Genomic DNA, 22,009 nt, shown 5'->3' with positions numbered 1-22,009 from the left:
GATATTGTCATTTTTTTATTTTTTTATGTTGGGCTTTTCTCAACGTTTTTAAAACACGTCTGTTATTAGAGATTTATACTCCTTTTATAAAGAATGTTTCGTTCCCCTCTTCGATCAATGTGGGATCTCACAATGACTGACCCAAATAACAAGTTTATTCGTGATAATCGTCGAGACGAGCATAACTCGATTGGTAGAACATGTTCGACAGTTAGAAAGAAAAGTATTTGAAATAGGAATGATTGGATATATAAGGTGTGTATTTTCTTAGTTGCAATAATTTGGAAATGGATGTGAATGGTGAGTTATGACATCTCTTACAAACTTTATGTAAAATCAAATCAACCTTTTGTTTTTCTGTTCTTATTTCATGTTGACACACTGTGTAAGCCTACATTTCTTTTTTTTTTATGTCATTTCATTTAACACCTTTATTTATTTTGTTCTTATCAACCACTTTTAAAGCCTGTTTGTACCTCAAAATTGGCACCTTCTTCTTCCTTTCCAATTCAACCAACTTAAAAATCGCTCACTCAACTCACTATTCTTACGACACATACAAAAAATGAATAGGTTTTCGTTATTATTACAAATAGTTGGCTAATCCATGTCATACCGCACTACTAATTCCACTGATCTTGTATGACACCCAAACTCATTGCTAGCGTATATTGTTTGTTTTGACCAATTACATAACGCTATCAGCTTCACAGTTTTAAAGCACGTCTACTATGAGAGATTTTCATATCCTTATAAAAAATGTTTTTAAAAATGGAATGTTTGATGAATAAAAATAGTGAATCGAGTTATTGTAAGTATATTTGCTATCAATTGTTTGTACATTGACAAGACACTGGGATTTTTTAACTGATCTGATCTGAAAAAACTGGCTTGTTTTGTTATATATGGAGCCCAAGTGGCAAGGAATGTGCTGCTTTTTTGGTTTGTATTGAAGGGTGATGGGGCTGAGAATGGGATGAGGAAATGCCATGTGTGCATTGAGTTTGTACACGTAGAGCCAACATAAGACAAGGGTGTGTCAGTGGGGTGACTCGGAATCCTTACTCAATCCGAATAAGTTTATAATCCAACCTAAATCTCAAACCAATCTGAATAAGTTTATAATCCAACCTAAATCTCAAACCGTACAAACTAGGTTGAATCGAACTCAATCTGAATAAGTTTATAATCCAACTCAAATCTCAAACCGTACAAATTAGGTTGGATGGATCGAGTCATTCCATCACCCAATTTTTTCTTTTTTGTACCAAAAAAGAATGAGTGGTCAAATGAGAAAAGGGAAAGGCAACAATAATGGAAGGGCTAAAATGTGATAGATGTCTAAGAAAAGTAAAACACATCATGGGGGAATAAGAGTGGTAAACCGGGACTGGAGAATGCATGTGATTTGTGATCATGAACTAAATTCAGAGTGGACCCTTTTTTTTATATTAAAAAAATTAAAACTTTATAATAAGATCTGTGATCATCATCATCATTCAAAAACTATACAAAACAAAATCATGGATCTTTAATGGATCTTATCAAAATAAATTATAGCAATTAAATAATACATACCTAAATAGAATCTCGCCTTTGAAGTCCAAAGCATATGGGCCTTGAGAATTTAGCATCCCTTGTCAGGGTTCGCTTGATATGTCCTCTATGATGCCCTTCCCATCAAGGGCATCGAAGTAGAAGAAGTTCTTCAGTGGGTCTCCTTTCCCAGAAATACCTTTAATCACTTCCTAAGAAATGGAACACCTGGTGTTAGTAACTGGTTCGAGTAGCCTGTTTAGTGCTTAAAAACACCTACGTTTATAAAGTCATTATAAACAGATTCTAAGATACGCACCTGCCCGAGGATTCCTCCGATGATAGCGCAAACAGGAGGGAATTCCTTCGAGTTTGCTACTAATCTCTCTAGGAGGACATCGGGAATATGAGCTTCATTCAGTGACTGCAATGTTTGGGTACTGATAGTGTAAGAATGAATTCTCTACTTGATGATAGCAAAATACAGAAAAAGCATACTCCTGGAACTTAACCTGTGAGTCACAGAGCTCTTTTTTCAACTTCAAGACCCCGGGAAGATCGGATATTGAAGTCTCTCCTGGATTTCGCCCCTCGGCCTCTTCGAACCGTTCTATCACTGCAGCCATGAGAAAATTGGTGTTGCTATTGTAGGGGCATCAATATACACAAGGGAAAAATGGATCAACGACATAAAGATAATTGGAATTCAACTCCAGTAAGGAAGCAAAGATCACATGGAAGTTCTACATGCTCTGTAGAATAATCAATTCCCCTTGTAACATTCTTTGAATCCCCAATTCCATTTCGATCAAGGTCTATGAAATTAAAATAATAATAATAATAATAATAATAATAATTCACTATGTATTTATTCACACAACTAGGATTCACCACACCTCTTAATGCATAAAATAGCTTTGAAACTTTTCTGGGATGTGCTTTCCAGGGCACTGAAATTGCTTCCTGCGATAAAAGGAATACAAATGCATGTCAAGAAGAAAACGAGTACAATGTACATTTTTTACACCAAAATGATAATAATAATAAATAAATAAATAAACAGCCCATTAAGTCAAACGAACGATGCCAAGAAAAAGCAGCCACCACAAGAGCTAAACAAAGAGTAACATCATCAGTCATTTAATGTAACAGTCCAAGCCCGCCAAGAACCCCGCTAGTAGATATGACACTCTTTGAGCTTTCCGTTCCGGACTTCCCCTCAAGGTTTTTAAAACGCGTCGGTTAGAGAGAGGTTTTCACACTCTTATAAAGAATGTTTCGTTCCCCTCGTCAACCGATGTGGGATCTCACAATCCTCCCCCTTGGGAGCCCAGCGTCCTCACTGACACACCGCCCAGTGTCTGGCTCTAAATATCATTTGTAACAGCGTAGATTATCCTCTTTGCGCTTTCCCTCAAGGTTTTTAAAACGCGCCTGTTAGGGAGAGGTTTCCATTCCCCTCTCCAACCGAGGTGAGATCTCACATTTAAATATCTCCCCTCAAAATATGTATATATATATATATATATATATATATAACTGTAGCCTCCAGCTCCACCGTTTTTGACATCCAAAGCACCAAATGACCAAGTGAAGACTAATTCCATAAATGCCTCCAGATTTCTTGTGCAGGCATGAGCAGCCAAAGGGGCATAGTAACTCAAATGGAAGACGTTAACAATACTTGCGTCAGTTTCTTTGTCCTTTTAGGCAGATGAATATGAGGGATAGCAAGATAAAAATGAAAAAAAAAATTCCACACTTATATTAGCATGAATGTGGGTGCGCCATAGGAAAATCAGGATTCTGAAAACTATATATTTGTTAAAAAAAAAGAAAAAAAAAACTGTTTTACATTTACGATGTTAGAAAAACGATACCTCAAAGCTTGGATATGATAGTTGGCATTCCACAGTGTCCTCAAGTTTTTTCTGACAAGAAAATGTCAGGACAAAGTGAGATGAGCATTGTTCATGAATTTATGCCAGAAAGAAGAAATGTGAGTGCCAACTTCACAGAACAAAGTAACCAAAAGGAAGTTCTGAGATGAGCTAAACCCAGAGAAAAAGCCAACATCCCATGCCAACTATAAACAAATGCCTCCGACTGACATTAGTAGGGGCAGCAAAATGCAGTACAATCATACAAACATAGAACAAATCAAACAAATACCGCTGGAGATCTGAAACAAAGAAGATGCATAATAATATATTTTCATTGGTCACCTTTGCATATTTATAGTCTTGTAGATCAACAAATATTTCACCACAGGAATCTCTACAGTCAACAGTATAAAATGATACGCGCTTGTGTAACTTCCGGCATTTCTCATTGACTGATTTCTACAATAATTACAAAAACAATAACATGTCATGAATAAAATCACGGGAAGAACATATGAAAAAGAAAAGAAGAGGGAAAACCCTTAGCGACTACTTTTTCAGCCAGGGAGCAACAACTGACAACTATAACATCAAACGTCTTCAAAAATTCTTCATCAATGCTGGATGGCTCACCTAGAACAACATAAATTTTAGTTGAATTTTATCAGGGGGTGACAAATTATAATGACATCGAGCTCTTGGATGGAATTTTGTTACAACCATCAATGACAAAAATGCAGACAGAACAGATCTCAACATGTAATGTCTATAACTACGACCACATTATTTAATACCTTTGAGGGCTGAAACTCGCACCATTGGATTGAAATCTTTCAAAGAATCACAGCAAAGCTCAGCAACAGTTTCCCCGCCAAAAACACCCTCATCAGGGGGAATTAGAAAATTAGCAGAAAGGGCTTCTTCAGTCACCAATCGATTATCCACCAATGTCAAACTACTGATCCCAGCAAGAACAATATTCTTGCAGAACTAAGAACACAGAGAAAGAGAAAGATGAACAAGCACCACTAATCAATTGCAAGGAATCCCAATTTGAATATTAACAAAATGGAAGGCAAAGACTCAGCTCAATTCACAAGAAAATGTAACCTCAGCAACAGTCCCCTTGATTCCACATACTAGAACATGAGCTTTGCTGAGCCTGCGAGCAAGAATTAAAAACATTTCCAAAGCTTGCAATTGAAAAACAATCGCATTGAAAATTAAGATAACGTAAATTCATACAACACTACAAAATACCTCCTCTGTGCATCCGCACCCCAAACCCTAATTTGGCGGTCATACAATTGAGTCTCCTGCTCCGTCAACTCCTCTCCATCCATTGTCAACTACAAACTGCAACACACAAAAACAGAGCTCTGTAATCGCTGTTAGAAGTGAGGATGAAAATACTGCTGCGTGCCACTGCCGGCGTTGATTTCCTAAACTGAAAAAGATGGCGCGGAAAAAACCTTCGAAAAGAACTGTGGAACCTGGAACAGCGAGCTAGTAACTTCGGTTCTTGGCGAAATAGATAAATTTACGTAAAACCCCGAAAGATGTGGAAAATTACACAAATACCTAGCGAAGAAGAAACACACTACGGATGGTGATTGTGGACCAAGTGCTTATGGGCCTAAATCGTCTATTGGGCCTTTTAGGATGCAGCCCAGTTCACTTCCTAAGATTGGTAATTTGGTATAGGCCACGACAATCGTTAAACCTCAAAAGCTCCGTGTCACGGTCATGTTTGTTCAAGGCGTATTGCTTACGACCAGATCCCGATCATGCTTTTCCAGGATGTGTTGTCCATGATTGCATGATCGTTCCAAATTCCTTTTACATGTTTTCATCTTAGAAAGATCTTTACTATTTCATGTTGTGTCAATAGAAAGGTGTATGATTGGTCACCAAAATCTTGTTTACACCGGTCAATACTAAAATGCTCCAAAATGTACTATAGGGGATATAACTACCTGTCACTTCTTCTTACCTGGGTTATATGCTATTAAAGTCGTTGTTGCATAATTACTTTCAGTTTATAACATTACGTTCTTTCAAATTGTTTTCCTCGTATTTTCTTAAACATTTCTCTCAAACGTGACTCGATCCTCAAGCATACACCAATGTTGTCTGTGAAGTTCGAATTTCTCATGTCTAATTTGTTCGCTAGGTTAGAACAAGCATCACACAATCACTATCTCGTTGCCATAAGTGTCACACAATCAACAAGTCCATGAATCAGATCAAAGGCAACATACAATCTTCCACTAACTCAACAAACCCATTGTAGAATCCTCACGTTGATGTCAAAGGATGAACACGATTAAGATACGTGACAAACTTGTGACCAGCTCGACACTATTTTGGTCTCGTACTAATTTTAAGCACAAAGTGGGTTGGGCAAAGCATCACGCCGATGTGAGATATCTCTTTTGCAAGGTGACTTATATCAAGAGCCGACATTAAATCTAACTTGCTAACCTAACCTAACCAAACTAGATCTATGCATCAATAGTTACCGTATGAAAGTGTTTAAAAATGATAACGAGTGATGTATTTCACCTTAAAGATATAAAAATAACTTTTTTTTTTTTTTTTTTTTTACTGTAAACAACGCTGTAAATGGAAAAACGTGAATGGTTAAAAAGGAAAAGAAGAAGAAAGAAACAAAAACCGTAAAAAGTGAAAAAGGTTGTCGCTATAAATGAGTCGATGGATGAGAGAACTGTTTATGTGTCAGTCACCCACATGACAATTCCATCAAAAAACCAAAAATTTAAAATTAAAACACAAAGTTTACCGACAAGTGTGCATGTTGCGTTGGTACGGTGTCAAGGAATTGGTGACAGCTTGACAACCAAACACGTGGCCTCTCCACTAGGATCCACCAGTGCCATTCCCCCCCCACACGTGTCAATCACCCAACTCGCTCCAACTCGTCTCCACTCACTCGCTCCTACTTTTTCCAACCATTATTGCTACCAATCAAATTATTCTCTTCTAATTCTCCTTTTTCCTTTTTCAAACATTAAATATTAGGAATATAGAAAGTAAAGATGACATAATTTTATGAGTTATTCTCACTATAAACATTCACGGTCAGCACATATTACCCTCTTTGAGCTTTTCCTTTCAAACTTCTTCTCAAAGCTTTAAAACGCATCTGCTAAGGGAAGGTTTCCAAACATCTGACCATATGCCAGCCTTTTCGTTGTTCCCCGAAGAGGGGTTAGACACGAGGCGATGTGCCAGTAAGGACGCTGGGCCTCAAAGGAGGTGGATTTGGTGGCAGTCCCTTAAAGAAAGGAATGCCAGCGAGGACGCTGGACCCCAAAGGGGGGTGGAATGTGATGTCCTACATTGGTTGGGGAGGAGGACAACTCACCCTTTATAAAAGTGTGGAAACCTTCCCCTAGCAGACGCGTTTTAAAGTCTTGAGGGGAAGCTCGAAAGGGAAAGCCCAAAGAGGACAATATCTGCTAGCGGTGGATCTAGGTCGTTACAGTTATCATCGGACTTAACTCCATAGCTACATGTTCAAACTCTTGAAACCTCAACTTTCAAGGATAATGTCTGAGTTGATCCTCATGTCTACGTTCTTGCTCTTTGTCTATGCAACAACTTGGCTTCAATGCATATCTCTTTGGTGTGTTAGATGATGCATCGTCCTCTTCAATCGCAACATGACATTGTCTTGTCTATAAAAGAACAGTGGTGGATTTGAGCTGTTACAATGTCTGTTTATTCACTTCTAATTGGTGAGAGGTGACACGTGTCCCGGAGGCCCTCTCGACCTAAGGAGACGACGTAATGATAACAGTTGTAATGTATGGCATAGGGCAGTGGCATGTGTGGGCAAAGGAAGTGTCAGAGGGAAGGGGGAGATATGGATTTTCGGGGATTTTGAGGCCTAAACCAAACCCCACTCAACCTCGATTTCATGGGTCGACATAATAATCTATGGGGAGGCCGAGGCCAAGGGCGAGGCTGAGGCGGAGGCTGAGGCCTCATCTCATTCATTACTATTTTAAACATGTGTTTGCTTATTCGTGGTTGGTGTCTCTGTCCTGCTGCTTTATGGGTTGTTGTTGGATTGTGTGTTTTACATTAAAAGCTCCAATCTTTTTAACCTATTGCTAGCATGTATAAGGGCCACAAAATTAATACTCGTTTTAAAATGCATTAAGAATTCGATATCATTACGAAAAGAACGAGTATTATATTCTTCTTGAATATTGTAGACGTTCGTATGAAAAGTTGAAACGAACACGTAAAAGTACTTTAAGAAACCCATTAAACTAACTCTTAATGGGAATTCTAATAGTTATTTTGCATTTGATTTTGGTTGGTTATGGAAGAGGAAAGATTTGAATCTCGACACCGTTGTAGTATGTGGGCAGGTGTTTTAATAAGTTTGTTGAACTATAGACTCCACAACCGTCTCTCATTTGAGTTTGTTCTATAGGTTATAAAGACAAGTTCATAAATTTGAAAGGGTTGCGCATGAGATGGTGAAACAAAAGAGGGTAAAGAGGGTCGCAAGTACTTTGTATTATGTTAACCGAGCATTCAAGCGATTTTTATTTGTTATGTTCATACACACCGTGTAACAGTTCAAACACACGTTAATTAATATTGTCCGTTTTAGCTCGTTACGTGTTACCGTCAGCTTCATAGTTTTAAAATGCGTCTGTTGGGGAGAGGTCTTCACATTCTTATAAAGAGTGTTTCGTTCTCCTCCTGTGACCAATGTAGAGTCTCACAATCTACCTCCTTGGAGCTTAGCGTCCTTGCTAGCATATCGTCGGGTGTCTGGTGTCTGGCTCTTATACCATTTGTAACATAACGAATGTTTTGTTCCCCATTCCAATCGATATGAGATCTCACAATCCACCTCCCTTGAGGGCCCAACGTCCTTGCTGGCACACCGTCAGTGTCTGACTATGATATCATTTATAACACAAGGAACGTTTTGTTCCCTTCTCTAACCGATGTGAGATCTCACAATTCACTTCTCTTGCGAGCCTAACGTTCTCACTAGTACACCGCTCGGTGTCTGACTCTGATATCAACACAAGGAACGTTTTGTTCCTCTCTCCAACCGATGGGCATCTCACAATCCACCTCCCTTGAGGGCTTAACATCCTCACTAACCTACCACCTAGTGTCTGGCTTCCATACCATTTGTAACGGTCTAAGCACGTCTCTAGCAGATATTATCTACTTTAACTCGTCATGTATCACCGTCAGCTTCATTGTTTTAAAACGCGTCTATTAACCAGAGATTTCTCGCTCTCTAAACACAATTTTCTCTCTCCTCTACCCTCTGCTCTTGAATGCTTTAAACCAGACCGAGAATGACATCCTTACTGATACCTATATTTTAGGTAGCATGTGATTCCGTATGTATGAATTTATCAAGTCTTAAGCAGCAAGTTCCTTCTAGGCAATCTACTTTATTGGATTTAATGGAATCTGTCAGTGAATGAACTGGAAAGAACAACCCAATCCATTCATTCATTCATTCACTCACTCACTCACCACTCTCTCTCACTTCCCTTTTCATTTCACTTCCTTTCCCCCCTTTTCCTTCTCTTTTTTCTCGGGAAGTTCCAACCTCCAATCTTCTAGGAACCCCAAAATCAAACCGCTAGCAAAGTAAATGTTTTCATGGGTATGAACGGGATCTTGTAGCCTCAAACTTCAGTGATTTTGATTCAACTTTTTTGCAGGGGAGCTTCAGAAAATGGCGCCATCAACTTCAGGATCATCAAAGAGAGCCAGAGGAGCTCACAGTGGCGCCATTCAGCCAGTTTCTTGCCTTGTCGATGGCTGCAATTCAGATCTAAGCAACTGTAGAGACTACCACAGGCGCCATAAGGTCTGTGAGCTGCATTCCAAGACTCCTCAGGTCACCATCGCTGGCCTCAACCAGAGATTTTGCCAGCAGTGTAGTAGGTAACTTTCGGACACTGTTTTTTTTTTTTTTTTTTTTCTCCTTTTGGTCTTTCTTTTTTCCTTTTTTCTTTCTAATCATGGTATGTTTCTGTTCTCTGTCGCCAACTTTTGAGCACTACCCATTATTTTATTCTTCAAGAACTGTTGATGTTTTATGTCAAGAAATCTGTCCTCTTTCTGGGGTCTTAAACGTTTTTCCAGAACGCTTGCCGCTGGATTTAGTTGCGTTTTCGAGTCTTTTCAGGAGAAAATTCTCTGTTCATGAATGTTCCAAAACTTGCAGAAGCTTTTTCCCAATTTAGAGTTCATTTCAGTGACCAAATTCTGCAGCCATTAATGAATTCCCATCTGCTCTGTTCTTCTCTGCTCTGTTTTTCCGTTTTTCCAGAACGCTTGCCGCTGGATTTAGTTGCGGTTTCGAGTCTTTTCATGAGAAAATTCTCAGTTAATTAAAGTTGCAAAACTTTCAGAAGCTTTTTCCCAATTTAATGTTCATTTCAGTGACCAAATTCTGTAGCCATTAATGAATTCCCATCTGCTCTGTTCTGCTCTGCTCTGCTCCGTTTTCTCCCCCCCCCCATAGGTTTCATTCGCTTGAGGAATTTGACGAAGGAAAGAGAAGCTGCCGGAAACGACTGGACGGCCACAACCGGCGGCGGAGAAAGCCTCAAACTGACCTCTTGCCTCGATCTGCTGGCCATTTGTCCTATCATCAAGGTTAGAATTTTTGGTTGTTTTTTAATGGAAAAATCTCAATTACTGAAGTAATATGCATTTCTTCCAGGTGCCCATTTGTTGCCATTTACAAGCTCGCAAGTTTTTCCACCGACCACTTTGAGCAGCCACGGGTGGTCGTCTGCAGGAGATCCCTCCGTCTTCCACAACCAGAACCAAGAACTCAATTTTCTCGAAAAACAGAGGCTTTTTGTGGAACCATCCAGCTACAAAGCGGCGCAACCACTGGGGTTCTTGCATGGCGGCCCGACAACATGCCGACCACTTCTCCGGAGTATCAATACCCTGTCGGAAAACACCGGCGGCGAAAGGAACAAGATGGTTTACTACAGATTCAGAGTTGGAGTTAGTGAATCAGATTGTGCTCTCTCTCTTCTGTCATCGTCACAGCAGGCCGCCGACAGTGGTTCTTCTGGGCATTTGGGTTTGAGCAGAATCGAACAAGAACAGCAACAGCGTAGCGCCGCCATTTCTCTGCTGCAGCCATTGAGCCACCACCACCACCATAAACTCGACAGTTTTGAGAATTCTGAGTCTTCTTCGGTTCATGGGGCTGTTAATTTCCCCGAGATCTTTGGAATTCCCTCCGAGAATGCTGGAAATCAATCCCCTTCCACTCTTCCTTTTCACTGGGAGTAAGTAGAAACCAAAGGAAACAAATTCCTAATTATGTCTGCCTGTCAGTGTTCTAATATTAATAAACATGAAGAACTCTCTCCTGCGTTTGTTTCTTCCTGTTCTTTTGTTGTTAACGAGTTCTTTTGTTGTTCGAGACCGTATGAGTTTCGAACTTTTGATATCACACGTGCATTCATCTCTGAATTGTTATTGTGTAACGACCCAGATCCACCCGCTAGTAGATATTATCCTCTTTAAGTTTCCCCTCAAGGCTTTAAAACACGTCTGTTAGGAGAAGGTTTCGACACACTTATAAAGGGTGTTTTGTTTTCCTCCCCAACTAACGTAGGACATCATATATTGGGTTAACGTTGAAACGCTATACAAACATCTACATAGTATGCAATTTTGTGAATAATTAGGTTTGTTTTTAGTTGAAGAATTACGTTAAGAACTCGAACCATGAATTTGTTATGTGTGAATTTACAAACGATTTTGTTTGGATAAAAGTAAATTATTTTGGTGGGTGCCTTCTGCACTCATAAGGATGTAACTGCTCAAACTTACTGTTAGCATATATCTCTTGTACTCATAATAATGTAACAGCTCAAGCTTACTGTTAGCCGATATTGTTGCACTCATAATAATGTAACAGTTCAAGCTTACTGTTAACCGATATTGTTTGACAATTTTTTTATATTTTTTAAATAATTTTTAATCGTTGCAAATTAAATAAATATCCTTATGAATACGTGGGTTGCTTCTAGAGAAAGAAATAGGGGGAGGGGTCAAAAATGCAAATTTCAGTTACATAGGGGAAGAAAAAGTTAAGAGGCAGGGGTAAGAAATAAGAAAAAGGAAAAAGTTAAGGGGGTAATCTGCAAAAAATAAGAAAAATGCCAAAACACATTCAATTCAAACAGAATCCTAAGGATACTCGAACACCATTTCCGCATTTAAGGATGCTCTGCCTACGCGATTAAAATCCCCTGTTTTAAGCTACACCTTACAAAACCTACGCTGACGTGAGAATCTGTATATAATCAAGTCAAATGGAACTCTAACTGTGACGGCCGCCGGAGCACCCGGATTTTCTCCGATGAACGACGACATTCTTCACAACATCTTCCGCCGGCTTCCGGCTCGATCCTTCGCAGCGGCGGCCTGCGTTTCCAAAACATGGAACTCTACGTGCAATCGGATCCTCCGTCGCCCGAAATTCGCCTCCGCCGTGTCCTTGAATCCCTCTCTTCACGTTTGTCTCGTTACTCTTGGAGTTCCTCCGTCGATTTGGTGGTTCCGATGAAGGGATTGATGGATTTCTGTGTTGCAGGTGGCGGTGGAGGAGGTTGTTCATAAGGTTCTGTCGGAGCCGATTCGGCCGCAGTTCGCCATTGCTTGTGTCGGCGTGGAATTCAGCTTGGAAGTGGTTCACCATCTTGTATTTCTCTCCTACCCTTTTAATTTCTTCATGAAATTCGTTCATTTCAGGGTGTAATTAATCATGGGTCGGACTCAGATTACAGAGGCGCTGGGCTCAAGAACTCCGGTGATCACAAATGCAGCCAGAGGCATCATCGGCGTAGACGCGTTAACCGACGAAGTCAAGGAGGTTTGTTCATAGCATTTTGAAAGAGTTTTAGATTAATTTGAATAATTTAAGGAAAAAATTACAGGTGAAATGGGAATTGTCGGGTGATTATGATGTTGAAACTCAAGATTACAACTCGATCTTCAATCGAAACAGAGGAATCGTTTTGGCCGTTGGATTTCTGCCCGGATTTAAAGTTGATGCAATCTCACTCCTCCGTTCAATTAAGGTCAGTGGATGCGATGTTGAAGGCTAATTCAGTGTGTAAACTCTAAAAATCCAAAGTTTCAGGTGTCTGAAGTAGCTGTGGCGGATAAGTTCGTGATGGATATAAGGGACTATACAGCCTCTGTTTCCGACTTCACCTCTCCTTCCTGCATTATACTGTTTGGAGTAAGTTCCCACCATTCTCATATTTCATGGCACGGTATTGTCCTATTTGAACTCTTCCGACCCCTCTCAAAGTTTTAAAATGTGTTTGGCCGAGATTCTTACACCCTCACGAAACATTCTCCACTCTAACTAATGTGAATCTTACGATCCTCCCCTTGTGGGCCTAGTGTTCTTGACGGCAAACTACCAAGTATCTGACTTTGATACTATTTGCAACAGCCCAAGGTTTTTAAACGTTCCCCACTCTAACTAATGTGAGTAGATATTGTCCTTTTGGGGTTTTCCCTTTCCCTCAAAGTTTTTAAACGAGCTAGGTAACCTTTTCAATCAATATGAATCTCACAATCCACCATGTTAGGGGCCAGTGTCCTTGTTGGCACAGTATTCGGTATATGTCTTTGATACCATTTTTAACGGTCCAAGTCCATCGCTAGTAGATATAGTCTTGTTTGAGCTTTTCGTTTCGGGTTTTCTCCTCAAGATTTTTAAAACGTCTCTACTAGGGTTTTCCACTCAAGATTTTTCGTTTCGGGTTTTTGGGTTTTCGGGTTTTCCACTCAAGATTTTTCGTTTCGGGTTTTTGGGTTTTCGGGTTTTCCACACATTGGAAAGAATGTTTCGTTCCCTCCTCAACCAATGTGAGATCTCACAATCCATCGCTTTTCGAGTCGAGCATGCTAGCTGCAACCCCCAACCCTAACAGACAAATATCCTTTTTTTCTCAACACTTTAAGATCGTTGACTTCTTCAAATCCCTTACATGGTTGGGCTGCTCATAATGCTGCAGGATCAACACGAGGACATGAAACCCATCATCGCAAAGCTAGGTAAGTTGACCACCGATCAATTTGCCGTTTACCCATAACTCAAAACACCCTAATCGGTATATCAACATATTCCAGATTCAGCTATGGCCGAAGAAACAGTGATTGTGGGCGACGCCTGTGGCTGCTTCTTGAGCAAAAGTAGAAGAACAACCAACGAAATTAACGGGTTTTCACTTGGTGCTGTAGCTTTAGTAATTGCAAGGGACAAGAACAACCCAGAAGCTGTCGGAGAAACCATTTTCCATTTCACATCATCCACTGGAACAATCCCTTTTGGCCCTGAATTGAAAGCCGTTTCCACCAGCGTCAGAGGCTCCAAATTCACATGGCTCTCTGCTTTCATGGAAGGAGACGACGAAATCCTTCATGGACAGAGCATTCTAAAGGATCTTCAAGAAGAGGTCCGACAGCAATTTCTCTTGTTTCTGTAACTTTCATAATCTCTAACTTAGAAATTTGCAGATCGAATACGACGATTTGGAAACCGATATGTTCATCGGAGTAACGCAAAATCGAAAACAGAGCATCGGTTCACAAAGCTTGGGGCCCTCAAAATCCTTGGCTATGTATAAAGTTTTAGGGTACCCTTTTCTCCTCTTTAATCCTATACCACGAAAATGATTACATAAACACATAAACACTTGAAATTTTTGGTGAATGATCGGCGGCGATTACGAACAGGGGAGACCAGCAGTATTTTGTGGTGGACGGCGTCGGAATCCGGCCAGGCGATTCCTTCTTATTCTACCATTCAGATTCAGAAACTGCGTCCTCTTCTTCCAGCATTGCATTTGAGGATCTTGCAACTCTAAACCCACCGCCCAAAACCAACGCCGCCCCAAGCTCTGTGTTTGCCGCCGGTAAAAGTGAAGTTTTTGGAGGCCTTATATTCTCCTGCCATTCTCGAGGACAGGCGTATTTTGGACGTCCCAATGTTAATTCGTCGCCGTTTAGTTTGAATTTCCCCGGTGTCCCGTTTGCCGGGATGTTTTGTGCCGGGGAAATTGGTCGTGCCGTTTCGAGGTCGATTCCGGACGAGGAAGAGGTAGACGAGGATGATTCTGTTCGCCGTTGTCTGCATGTTTATAGTACTGTTTATTTGGTTTTGTCTCATATTAATGGCGGCGGAGAAGGGTAAAAGATGAAGATGGTGATGAATATTATGTGATTTGTGTTTAATAAGTTCATCTTTGCAAAAATTGGAATAAAAAGTTTAGATGTGTTATATATAAATATATTATGATCGAGACATTCGAACATATAACCATATATAACACGCTTTAGATAAGTATGACTGACACTTGTCACTTAAATCAAACCATAAAATTACAACGGTTGAATTAGGTTTTTTATTTTCTTCTCAAGCCTGGAACAGAAGAAAGAAAACCAACAAATCGGGCACACCTTAAGTCTAGGGTCTACCATACACAAGCCCTATTAGGAGGCGAGCAATTGGGTCATCCTCCAGCTCGATGATATCACGAGTTGAGTTTCAAGCCTCACATTCTTGCTCATTTTAAATATGGTTAGCGTCTAGCTCATTCTACCTCTATTACAAACAAACTTAAACGGGTTTATTCAACTTAACCGCTAGTTTTTAATTAATTAGGGTTATTTCTTTTATATTATTAAATTTTTTCTTAAGATTTTAAAGTTGACATAAAATTGGAAGAAGCAAACTGAATTTCTTTGCTTTATGACGTCACAAATAGTGTTGGATTTGACAGAAAATTACATAAGTTTTTGGAAACACAAAGCTTGAAGACCATCAATACCAAAATTAAGCTTGAAGAGACCATATTGCTTAATTTTGTAACCCATCCACCTGAAATGCCCTGCATGTAAAATTCCCATATTAATTTATAAGCTATGATTATAATATTCTCCTCCTTAATCTTTTATTAAATAATTACATTAATTTTATAACCTATGTTTCATTCCATTTTAATCCATATTCTTTCAAATATATAAATTAAGTTAATATTTTAAGAAAATAGCGAAATTAATAGAAATTAATACAGTAAAAATAAAATCAAGATTATTAAAAGATTATGCACATACATATCGAGTGCAGAGAAGGCATTAGCATCTGAGATTCTTGAGGTTGTGACACCCACATCCTTGAGCTGATTCAACTGACATTAACAACAACAAACAGACATTAATTTAATCGACAAGAACACAGAATCTGGGATCTGTGTTTTTTTTTTTTTTTTTTTTTTTTTTTTTTTTGTTCTTACTCTTTTCTGAAGACGGCTATGCTCCTCTTGCAGGCCTTTGTACTGCAATTGTATTTAAATTTCAGTTAATTGTCGTGTTATACGTTGGTTTGAAATGGGTTGGAAGTTTAAGGTTTAGAAATGGTTGTTTACCTTCCTTTTCAACTGGTTTATATGCTCTGATGTGATGCGTCTCTGTCGTTCATGCCCAAAATGAATAAACAAAACAATACATAAATAGTCATGGCCGAAGCATTGCTTACCAAAAACCTAAATTCTCTAACCCTAGTCTTTCTTAAAACATCATGTTTTTGGTTCGACTAAGTTGATAATTAACAAGACTCGATTTTGAAGGGAAAAATATAACATCCCGAACTCATCGCTTGTAGTTATTGTCCATTCTTTTGGCTTTCCCTTCGAGCTTCCCCTTGAAATTTTTAAAGCTGGAGAGAGATTTCCACACCATTATAAGGAATGTTTCGTTTCCCCTCTCTAACTGATGTGGGATCTCACAATACACCTGTCTTGGGAGTCCAGCGTCCTCGCTGACACACCATATGGTGTCTGGCTTTGATATCATCTCTAACATATCAAATTCACTCTTAATCGATATTGTCTTCTTTGAACATTCATTTCCAGGCTTGTTTTTAATACGTATCTGCTAGGGATAGATTTCAACACTCCCATAAAGAATGATTCGTTTTCTTCTTCGACCGAAGTAGAATCTCAAAAAAAAAAAAAAAAAAAAAAAAAAACCCATTTCGTGAACATGAATTTATATATAGTTCGTATGAGAAGTGTTGGATGAAGAAAGTCCCACCTCGGCTAATTCAGGTTTATAATCAAAGAATACTCTCTCCATTGGTACGAAGCTTTTGGGAATTCCAAAGCAAAGTCATAAGAGCTCATGCTCAAAGTGAACAATATCATACCATTGGAGAGAGTTGTGTTGGTCTAACAAGAAGATTCAAACTTTTAAGTGTTTATTTCTAGATAACAATAGAGTTACACTCAAAGTCGAGTTCAAATTGCGAAAGGCTTTACCTTCTTAGAGCGAACACGTTCAATTCCGACGCTCATTTGTCTTTCCAACTGTTTTAACTCCTTCAAGCTCAACAGTCCAAGATCCTCACCAGCAAAGTTCCTAATATGGTAAAATTCGATCAACTTCAACATTAAATCATCACAAACCACACTTAAACATACCTTAATCTTGCATCCAAGCTGATTATCGATCGTTTCATATCCTCCATCTCACTCTTCCAAACCTACAAATCAAAATCAAACCAACACCCACAAATTCTTAATTGTATATATATACACAAAGCCCTAATCTTCAAACATTGAGACACCCAAATCAAAAAAGGATCAAATAAAAACAGAGAATCCAATTTCACAACACCCCATTAATCCAATAACTAAATACCAGAGCTCGTGAATGTGGATGGTTCGATTGCGGTAGCCCCACGTCGCTCCTATACCTGGCTAGGGTTCCATCCATGCTGCACCCAATCAAACCAAACCCAACAATTTCATCATGAACAAGCCTTAAAAACACGACCCATCAAGCAAATAACCAAAACCCATAATCACCGAGCTCAAAGCTCGAACCTTTTCTCAACTTTACACCACTAAATCCTTCCATCTCAAAAACCCACAAATTTAATCGTTTAAATCTAAAGAAAAACATCAAGGAAAAGGAAGTACGAACTCGTGGCTGGAAAACTGGTAGGCCTTGCCGGACGGCGAGAAGATGAGGAGGGCAACCTCGGCGTCGCACAGAACCGACAGCTCGTAAGCTTTCTTCAAAAGCCCATTCCGACGCTTGGAGAACGTAACTTGCCGACTTGTCGGATTTTCGATTCGTTTCAGCTGAACTTTGCCTCGTCCCATGTTTTTGTTTTTAAAAAAAAAAATGTTTTTTTTTTTTTTTTTTTTTGGTTTAATATTTGAATTTTAGACTAAAAATTAAAATTTTAGAAATTTATATATCTATTAAATATAAAATTGAGAGATATAATTAAAATGAATAATAAATAAATAAAGACCCATTTAATTTTTGGACCATTGAAAATCTTATCCATTTTGAAACGGCAGTTGCAAATCCAATCTAAATAGCCCAACGAAGGCGCGAAAAAGAGCAACCGGTAATACAGTTAGAAGGTGAAGATGCAGAGTCTGCCTCCTCCCACTACCCTCAAAATTCCCTCCCTTTCTTCAAATCCCTCCCCTTCTCTCCAATTCCCCACATTTTCAACGAATCGTTTGATTCGCCAAATCAACGATGGCCGCCTTCGTACAGCGATCTCAACTCTCGAACACATGGTGCAGCACGGATCCCATCCTGATCTTCAAACCTATTCACTTTTCCTCAAAAGATGTATTAGAACTCGTAGTTTTGATCTTGGTAGGCTCGTTCATGAAAAGCTCACTCAGTCGGACCTCCAGCTCGACTCTGTGACTCTCAATTCTTTGATTAGCTTGTANAAAAAAAAAATTTTTTTTTTTTTTTTTTTTTTTTGGGTCAGTGATGATTCTGCGTTGGTGCAAAAAAAATGTGAGGTTCATGCACCGGAGAGAAGCAAGGACTTATAAGGTTACATCATGTTTTATATATACGAAAATAAAATAAATAAATAAATAAATAAAGGGAAATACATATATATTAGATTTGGCGGCGTTTAACATAAAGTAATAATATAATAATAGAAATGTAAAAAAGAGAGAGAAAAAAGTAAAAGGAAAATAGACGGCGTCAAGAAAACAGGTAAAATTGGATGATTCGAAGTGAAGGAGAAAGCGACGGAACATCACAGAGACGTGGGCCGCTGTGTCGATGCGGTGTGATGCGATGCCATTTTCCAACTAAATTTAGCTTTTCTAATGATTCTCCCCTTTTCCCTATTCATTTCATTTCATTTCTCTCTCTCTTAATTATAAATTTTATTTACTAGAATAAATTATTAATTGCGGAAATAAACACGGTCGCCATGTAAAGTTGCCGAGGAGATATGACGGCGATAAAGAGAAAAAGTACGAGAGTGTAACACTTTAGTGCTCGTTACTCACGAGGAGTAACTATGCAGCATGGTCGATAGTGATACGTGTTAACTTATAGGCACGAGGTGTGTTGGACACTATTGTACATGGTGACGTAAAGGAGTGTAAGGACAAAATAGCTCTTACTGCCATGACGTCCTTCTCGTGTTGGCTGAGAAGAATTCAGCTTAAGTAGTGTGGGAGCCGCTGCTAACAATGCATGTGGGCGTGGAATGTGTTAATGAAGCAAAAGTACTGAGGTTAAAAAGTGAGTTCGAGGCTATTTTGCATGAAAATGGTAAGTTAACAAGATCATTGGTGGCATCTGTGGTTAAAATTTCTTCGATTAAACAAAGTTGACACAAGAGAGTAACATGGAGACATTCTCACCAAGACTCTAGCAAAAGTCAAATTTGCAAACGTGTAGTAGTTACTTGAAGTGAAGAATATCGAGTAAAGTCAAGACGGAAGAGCACGTTATTTATATATATTTCGATCGTGGATCATATCGCACGCTGTCATCACACTAGATCACATCCGTACTGTCGTTCTAGCCCTGTCCCGTTGCTAGCCACTCTCAGGTGTAAGCAGAGCACGTTCACTACTGCTCTACTCACCCACACAGTTAATTACTCATGTCATGTTGTCGCCGCTCCAACCGCGGTGACAACACTAAAGGATGGTGTTCATCTGATTTACATCCCCTTTTTCTCTCATGTGAATAAGACTACACAACCACCAAAAAAGGGACCTCCTCAAGGATGTCAACACACTGTCCAACAAGATTCAAGACCTTTTGGGCAAGTTTTAAGGTTATGACATGTTTTGATTTACTCTTTGACGACAATGATTGAAAATATCTCTTTAAGATTTAGATCGCATATGGGTAAGGTATAACTATGTAGTAAATTTTGGTTTTCATGCGAAGCGATCGATCGAGTTGATCTTAAGGTGTTTGAATGCAAGATTTGGTGTGAGTTGAATTCAACTGAGAGTCGTGATCTCTAAGGGATTGCCTTCAAGGTAAAGGGTCTTCTCGCTCGATCTAAATAATTTTTGTTTTTCTAAAGTGATTGGATATGTATGCATTTATGTAGCTAGTAATGAACATAATGTTGCGGTAAAAATTAAGCGCTATGTGCTCAAGTAGGTAGTCATCAAGGTCAGTGGAGGTGATTTAAGTCCTCCTAATATCTCAATACCACCGCTAACAGATATTGTCTACTTTATCCCGTTACGTATCGCCGTCAGCTTCATGATTTAAAAATGCGTTTGTTAGATAGAGGTTTCTACACCTCTTCTCTCCAACTGATATAGGATCTCACAATCCACCTCCCTCGGGGGTCCATCATCCTAGTTGGCTCTACTACCATTTGTAGTAAGCCAAATTCACTACTAGCAAATATTGTCTGTTTTAGCTCGATATTTATCGTCGTCAACCTCACAATTTTAAAACACGTCTGTTATTAGAAGTTTCTACACTCTTATAAGAAATGTTTCGTTCTATTCTCTAATCGACATGAGATCTCACATACCTGTTTTAGTAAAAAAAAAAAAAATCAGATGGTGTTTCTGACCATTACGGATGGTTCATGATTTTGAGGAATGGTCATCAACGTATGAGCAGTCAGTACCTCCATGAGTCGGTTAGGGTCGAGCTAGATGATCCTCATTCAAAATAGGTCACGAGAGAGTGAGAGTGACTACCATTTTTAACTCAAATTGGTTTCTTGATATTACTCGTGATTGCCACGTATATGTAAAATATCCAACCCCAACAAGAGAGTGCCTTACTGAGCATTTTAAATATTCACCTATTTATTTATTTATTTATTTTTATTTTTTAAATCAAGTAAATGCAAGGCTATGATGTGAGAGTGATGGAGAAAGCTAACTAACGGGTCTAAATCAGTATTAAAATTCCTAAATTAACCAATAATCTTACCTTTTTACTTTATTTATTGCTTTAATTTCTATATTTTAAAAATTGTGGTACCTAACTCACATGAAAATGAAATATCATTGAAATTAAATGTGGATTTTATTATGTAATAATTTAGCACTTGATATTTTAAAATATATTTATGCTCTCAATAATTTATTTTGATAAGACTAAAATATTAATATGAAAAATATTTATTTATTTATTTTCAAACCACTAATATTTACCATTCAATTTCAATAATTGAAAAATATTTATATCGATTTTAATTAATGGTTCAACCAAAATTAATTTTAGAAAAAAGTTATTCAAACTCAACTCAATAATAATATGTTCGTAACCAATCAAAATCTAAGAATTAAGTTAAATTGATCGAGAATATATAATAAAACTATAGGATAAGAATATTATTTGATATTATATTGTAAAGATAGAAACTTAGAATATATCCTCCTTCAATCCAAATTTAACTTCAGTCATTTTTTAAAAAATATCTAATTTTATGAATCAATTTTTACTATTTATTAATGATTTATTGCTATTTTTACTTAATTACGTTTAAAAATAAACTCAAATTTACCTAAATAAGTGTATTTATCTTAAAAAATCTCATAATTTTTAAATAAGGAAGAAGAACAATGGAAGGCAATTCTCTGATATTTTTCTAATTTTAATTAATTATTCCATTTTAAAAAATGAATACACGTGAAAATTATGCATTAATAATTAAATTTAAAAAAAGGATTAAGATTTTTAAATCATTATTGTGAAAATATGACTAAAATTAGAAAGAAAAAAGAAATGTGGCTCGTATAATTGGTCAGAATTTAAAGCAAAAAAAAAAAAAGAAAAAGAAAAAGAAAACCCATTTTAGTCTTTACGCCGTTAAACACGACAGGGTCAAACATACGTGGTACAAATGCTAAGTTGTCATTGCCTAGAAACTTGACACGTATGCACTTAATCATGTCAGAATATTACAGAACTGCATGAGAGACTGACACGTCATTACCCGACGATGGGACCACTAACCCCATCATCGGATTAGACCGCGTTTGGCTGCAAATTCAAAAAGGTCTTTTCAGACCACTAGACCAACTTTTTTCCCCAAAAGAACCCCCCAACGTTACGAGCCGTGATTGGGCGAAGGGCTCAATTTTTAAATATTAAAATATTAGCCCCACTAACACGTGTCCTCATATCCTTCATTTGAAACAGCAATGGACATTTCTGTCCCCTATAAAACCCCCCCCCCCCCCCCCCCC

At 38.4% G+C, this 22,009-nt stretch overlaps 4 protein-coding genes across 8 annotated transcripts; 2 read left to right on the top strand and 2 right to left on the bottom strand.

Moving 5' to 3' along the window:
* Nucleotides 1-1,440: 1,440 nt before the first annotated feature.
* Nucleotides 1,441-4,905, bottom strand: LOC111431504 (SUMO-activating enzyme subunit 1B-1-like). 3 transcript variants are annotated; one of them, XM_023068166.1, is made up of 10 exons: nucleotides 4,680-4,905; nucleotides 4,530-4,581; nucleotides 4,214-4,409; nucleotides 3,970-4,052; nucleotides 3,762-3,878; nucleotides 3,417-3,467; nucleotides 2,433-2,499; nucleotides 2,049-2,152; nucleotides 1,856-1,960; nucleotides 1,441-1,748 (listed from the first exon to the last, which is right to left on the bottom strand). In XM_023068166.1, the coding sequence occupies exons 1-10, from the start codon at nucleotides 4,760-4,762 to the stop codon at nucleotides 1,641-1,643; spliced, it is 966 nt and encodes a 321-aa protein (XP_022923934.1). In that variant the 5' UTR covers nucleotides 4,763-4,905; the 3' UTR covers nucleotides 1,441-1,640. The 3 variants fall into 3 exon arrangements, with proteins under 3 accessions (XP_022923934.1, XP_022923935.1, XP_022923936.1); XM_023068167.1 differs by having other exon boundaries at nucleotides 3,973-4,052; XM_023068168.1 differs by having other exon boundaries at nucleotides 1,689-1,812; nucleotides 1,870-1,960.
* A 3,997-nt stretch (nucleotides 4,906-8,902) lies between these two features.
* LOC111431335 (squamosa promoter-binding-like protein 13A) lies at nucleotides 8,903-10,917 on the top strand. 2 transcript variants are annotated; one of them, XM_023067939.1, is made up of 4 exons: nucleotides 8,904-9,080; nucleotides 9,155-9,380; nucleotides 9,964-10,097; nucleotides 10,165-10,917. In XM_023067939.1, exons 2-4 carry the CDS (start codon nucleotides 9,169-9,171, stop codon nucleotides 10,752-10,754), a joined length of 936 nt encoding a protein of 311 aa, XP_022923707.1. In that variant the 5' UTR covers nucleotides 8,904-9,080; nucleotides 9,155-9,168; the 3' UTR covers nucleotides 10,755-10,917. The 2 variants fall into 2 exon arrangements, with proteins under 2 accessions (XP_022923708.1, XP_022923707.1); XM_023067940.1 differs by having other exon boundaries at nucleotides 8,903-9,380.
* Nucleotides 10,918-11,742: 825 nt separating this feature from the next.
* Nucleotides 11,743-14,764, top strand: LOC111431588 (F-box/LRR-repeat protein At5g63520-like). 2 transcript variants are annotated; one of them, XM_023068272.1, is made up of 9 exons: nucleotides 11,743-11,988; nucleotides 12,067-12,174; nucleotides 12,253-12,345; nucleotides 12,410-12,553; nucleotides 12,610-12,717; nucleotides 13,505-13,544; nucleotides 13,620-13,945; nucleotides 14,007-14,125; nucleotides 14,226-14,764. In XM_023068272.1, exons 1-9 carry the CDS (start codon nucleotides 11,833-11,835, stop codon nucleotides 14,680-14,682), a joined length of 1,551 nt encoding a protein of 516 aa, XP_022924040.1. In that variant the 5' UTR covers nucleotides 11,743-11,832; the 3' UTR covers nucleotides 14,683-14,764. The 2 variants fall into 2 exon arrangements, with proteins under 2 accessions (XP_022924040.1, XP_022924041.1); XM_023068273.1 differs by having other exon boundaries at nucleotides 11,744-11,988; nucleotides 12,616-12,717.
* Nucleotides 14,765-15,207: 443 nt separating this feature from the next.
* Nucleotides 15,208-17,702, bottom strand: LOC111431347 (truncated transcription factor CAULIFLOWER D-like). The gene is made up of 8 exons (XM_023067959.1): nucleotides 17,475-17,702; nucleotides 17,190-17,265; nucleotides 16,970-17,031; nucleotides 16,808-16,907; nucleotides 15,917-15,958; nucleotides 15,785-15,826; nucleotides 15,606-15,679; nucleotides 15,208-15,379 (listed from the first exon to the last, which is right to left on the bottom strand). The coding sequence occupies exons 1-8, from the start codon at nucleotides 17,654-17,656 to the stop codon at nucleotides 15,349-15,351; spliced, it is 609 nt and encodes a 202-aa protein (XP_022923727.1). The 5' UTR covers nucleotides 17,657-17,702; the 3' UTR covers nucleotides 15,208-15,348.
* Between the last annotated feature and the right edge of the window lie 4,307 nt (nucleotides 17,703-22,009).

The sequence above is a fragment of the Cucurbita moschata genome, unplaced genomic scaffold (assembly GCF_002738365.1).
Source record: "Cucurbita moschata cultivar Rifu unplaced genomic scaffold, Cmos_1.0 Cmo_Scf00036, whole genome shotgun sequence".
In the NCBI taxonomy this organism is placed as follows: Eukaryota; Viridiplantae; Streptophyta; class Magnoliopsida; order Cucurbitales; family Cucurbitaceae; genus Cucurbita; species Cucurbita moschata.
Note: the sequence above shows the minus strand (reverse complement) of the source record. Positions and strands in the feature narration are given on the sequence as shown.

What these genes read in the sequence shown, in the direction of transcription:
- LOC111431347 (XM_023067959.1), bottom strand. Translation starts at nt 17,656, where the DNA reads ATGGGACGAGGCAAAGTTCAGCTGAAACGAATCGAAAATCCGACAAGT. An exon ending in TAAACCAGTTGAAAAGGAAG is followed by an intron (nt 15,827 to 15,916) that starts GTAAACAACCAT and finishes ATACAATTGCAG; the next exon opens with TACAAAGGCCTGCAAGAGGA. An exon ending in ATAGCCGTCTTCAGAAAAGA is followed by an intron (nt 15,680 to 15,784) that starts GTAAGAACAAAA and finishes TGTTAATGTCAG; the next exon opens with TTGAATCAGCTCAAGGATGT.
- LOC111431504 (XM_023068166.1), bottom strand. Translation starts at nt 4,762, where the DNA reads ATGGATGGAGAGGAGTTGACGGAGCAGGAGACTCAATTGTATGACCGC. An exon ending in GGTGCGGATGCACAGAGGAG is followed by an intron (nt 4,582 to 4,679) that starts GTATTTTGTAGT and finishes TCTTGCTCGCAG; the next exon opens with GCTCAGCAAAGCTCATGTTC. An exon ending in TCAAGGGGACTGTTGCTGAG is followed by an intron (nt 4,410 to 4,529) that starts GTTACATTTTCT and finishes CTGTGTTCTTAG; the next exon opens with TTCTGCAAGAATATTGTTCT.
- LOC111431335 (XM_023067940.1), top strand. Translation starts at nt 9,169, where the DNA reads ATGGCGCCATCAACTTCAGGATCATCAAAGAGAGCCAGAGGAGCTCAC. An exon ending in TTTTGCCAGCAGTGTAGTAG is followed by an intron (nt 9,381 to 9,963) that starts GTAACTTTCGGA and finishes CCCCCCCCATAG; the next exon opens with GTTTCATTCGCTTGAGGAAT. An exon ending in CCATTTGTCCTATCATCAAG is followed by an intron (nt 10,098 to 10,164) that starts GTTAGAATTTTT and finishes CATTTCTTCCAG; the next exon opens with GTGCCCATTTGTTGCCATTT.
- LOC111431588 (XM_023068272.1), top strand. Translation starts at nt 11,833, where the DNA reads ATGAACGACGACATTCTTCACAACATCTTCCGCCGGCTTCCGGCTCGA. An exon ending in ACCCATCATCGCAAAGCTAG is followed by an intron (nt 13,545 to 13,619) that starts GTAAGTTGACCA and finishes AACATATTCCAG; the next exon opens with ATTCAGCTATGGCCGAAGAA. An exon ending in TAAAGGATCTTCAAGAAGAG is followed by an intron (nt 13,946 to 14,006) that starts GTCCGACAGCAA and finishes AGAAATTTGCAG; the next exon opens with ATCGAATACGACGATTTGGA.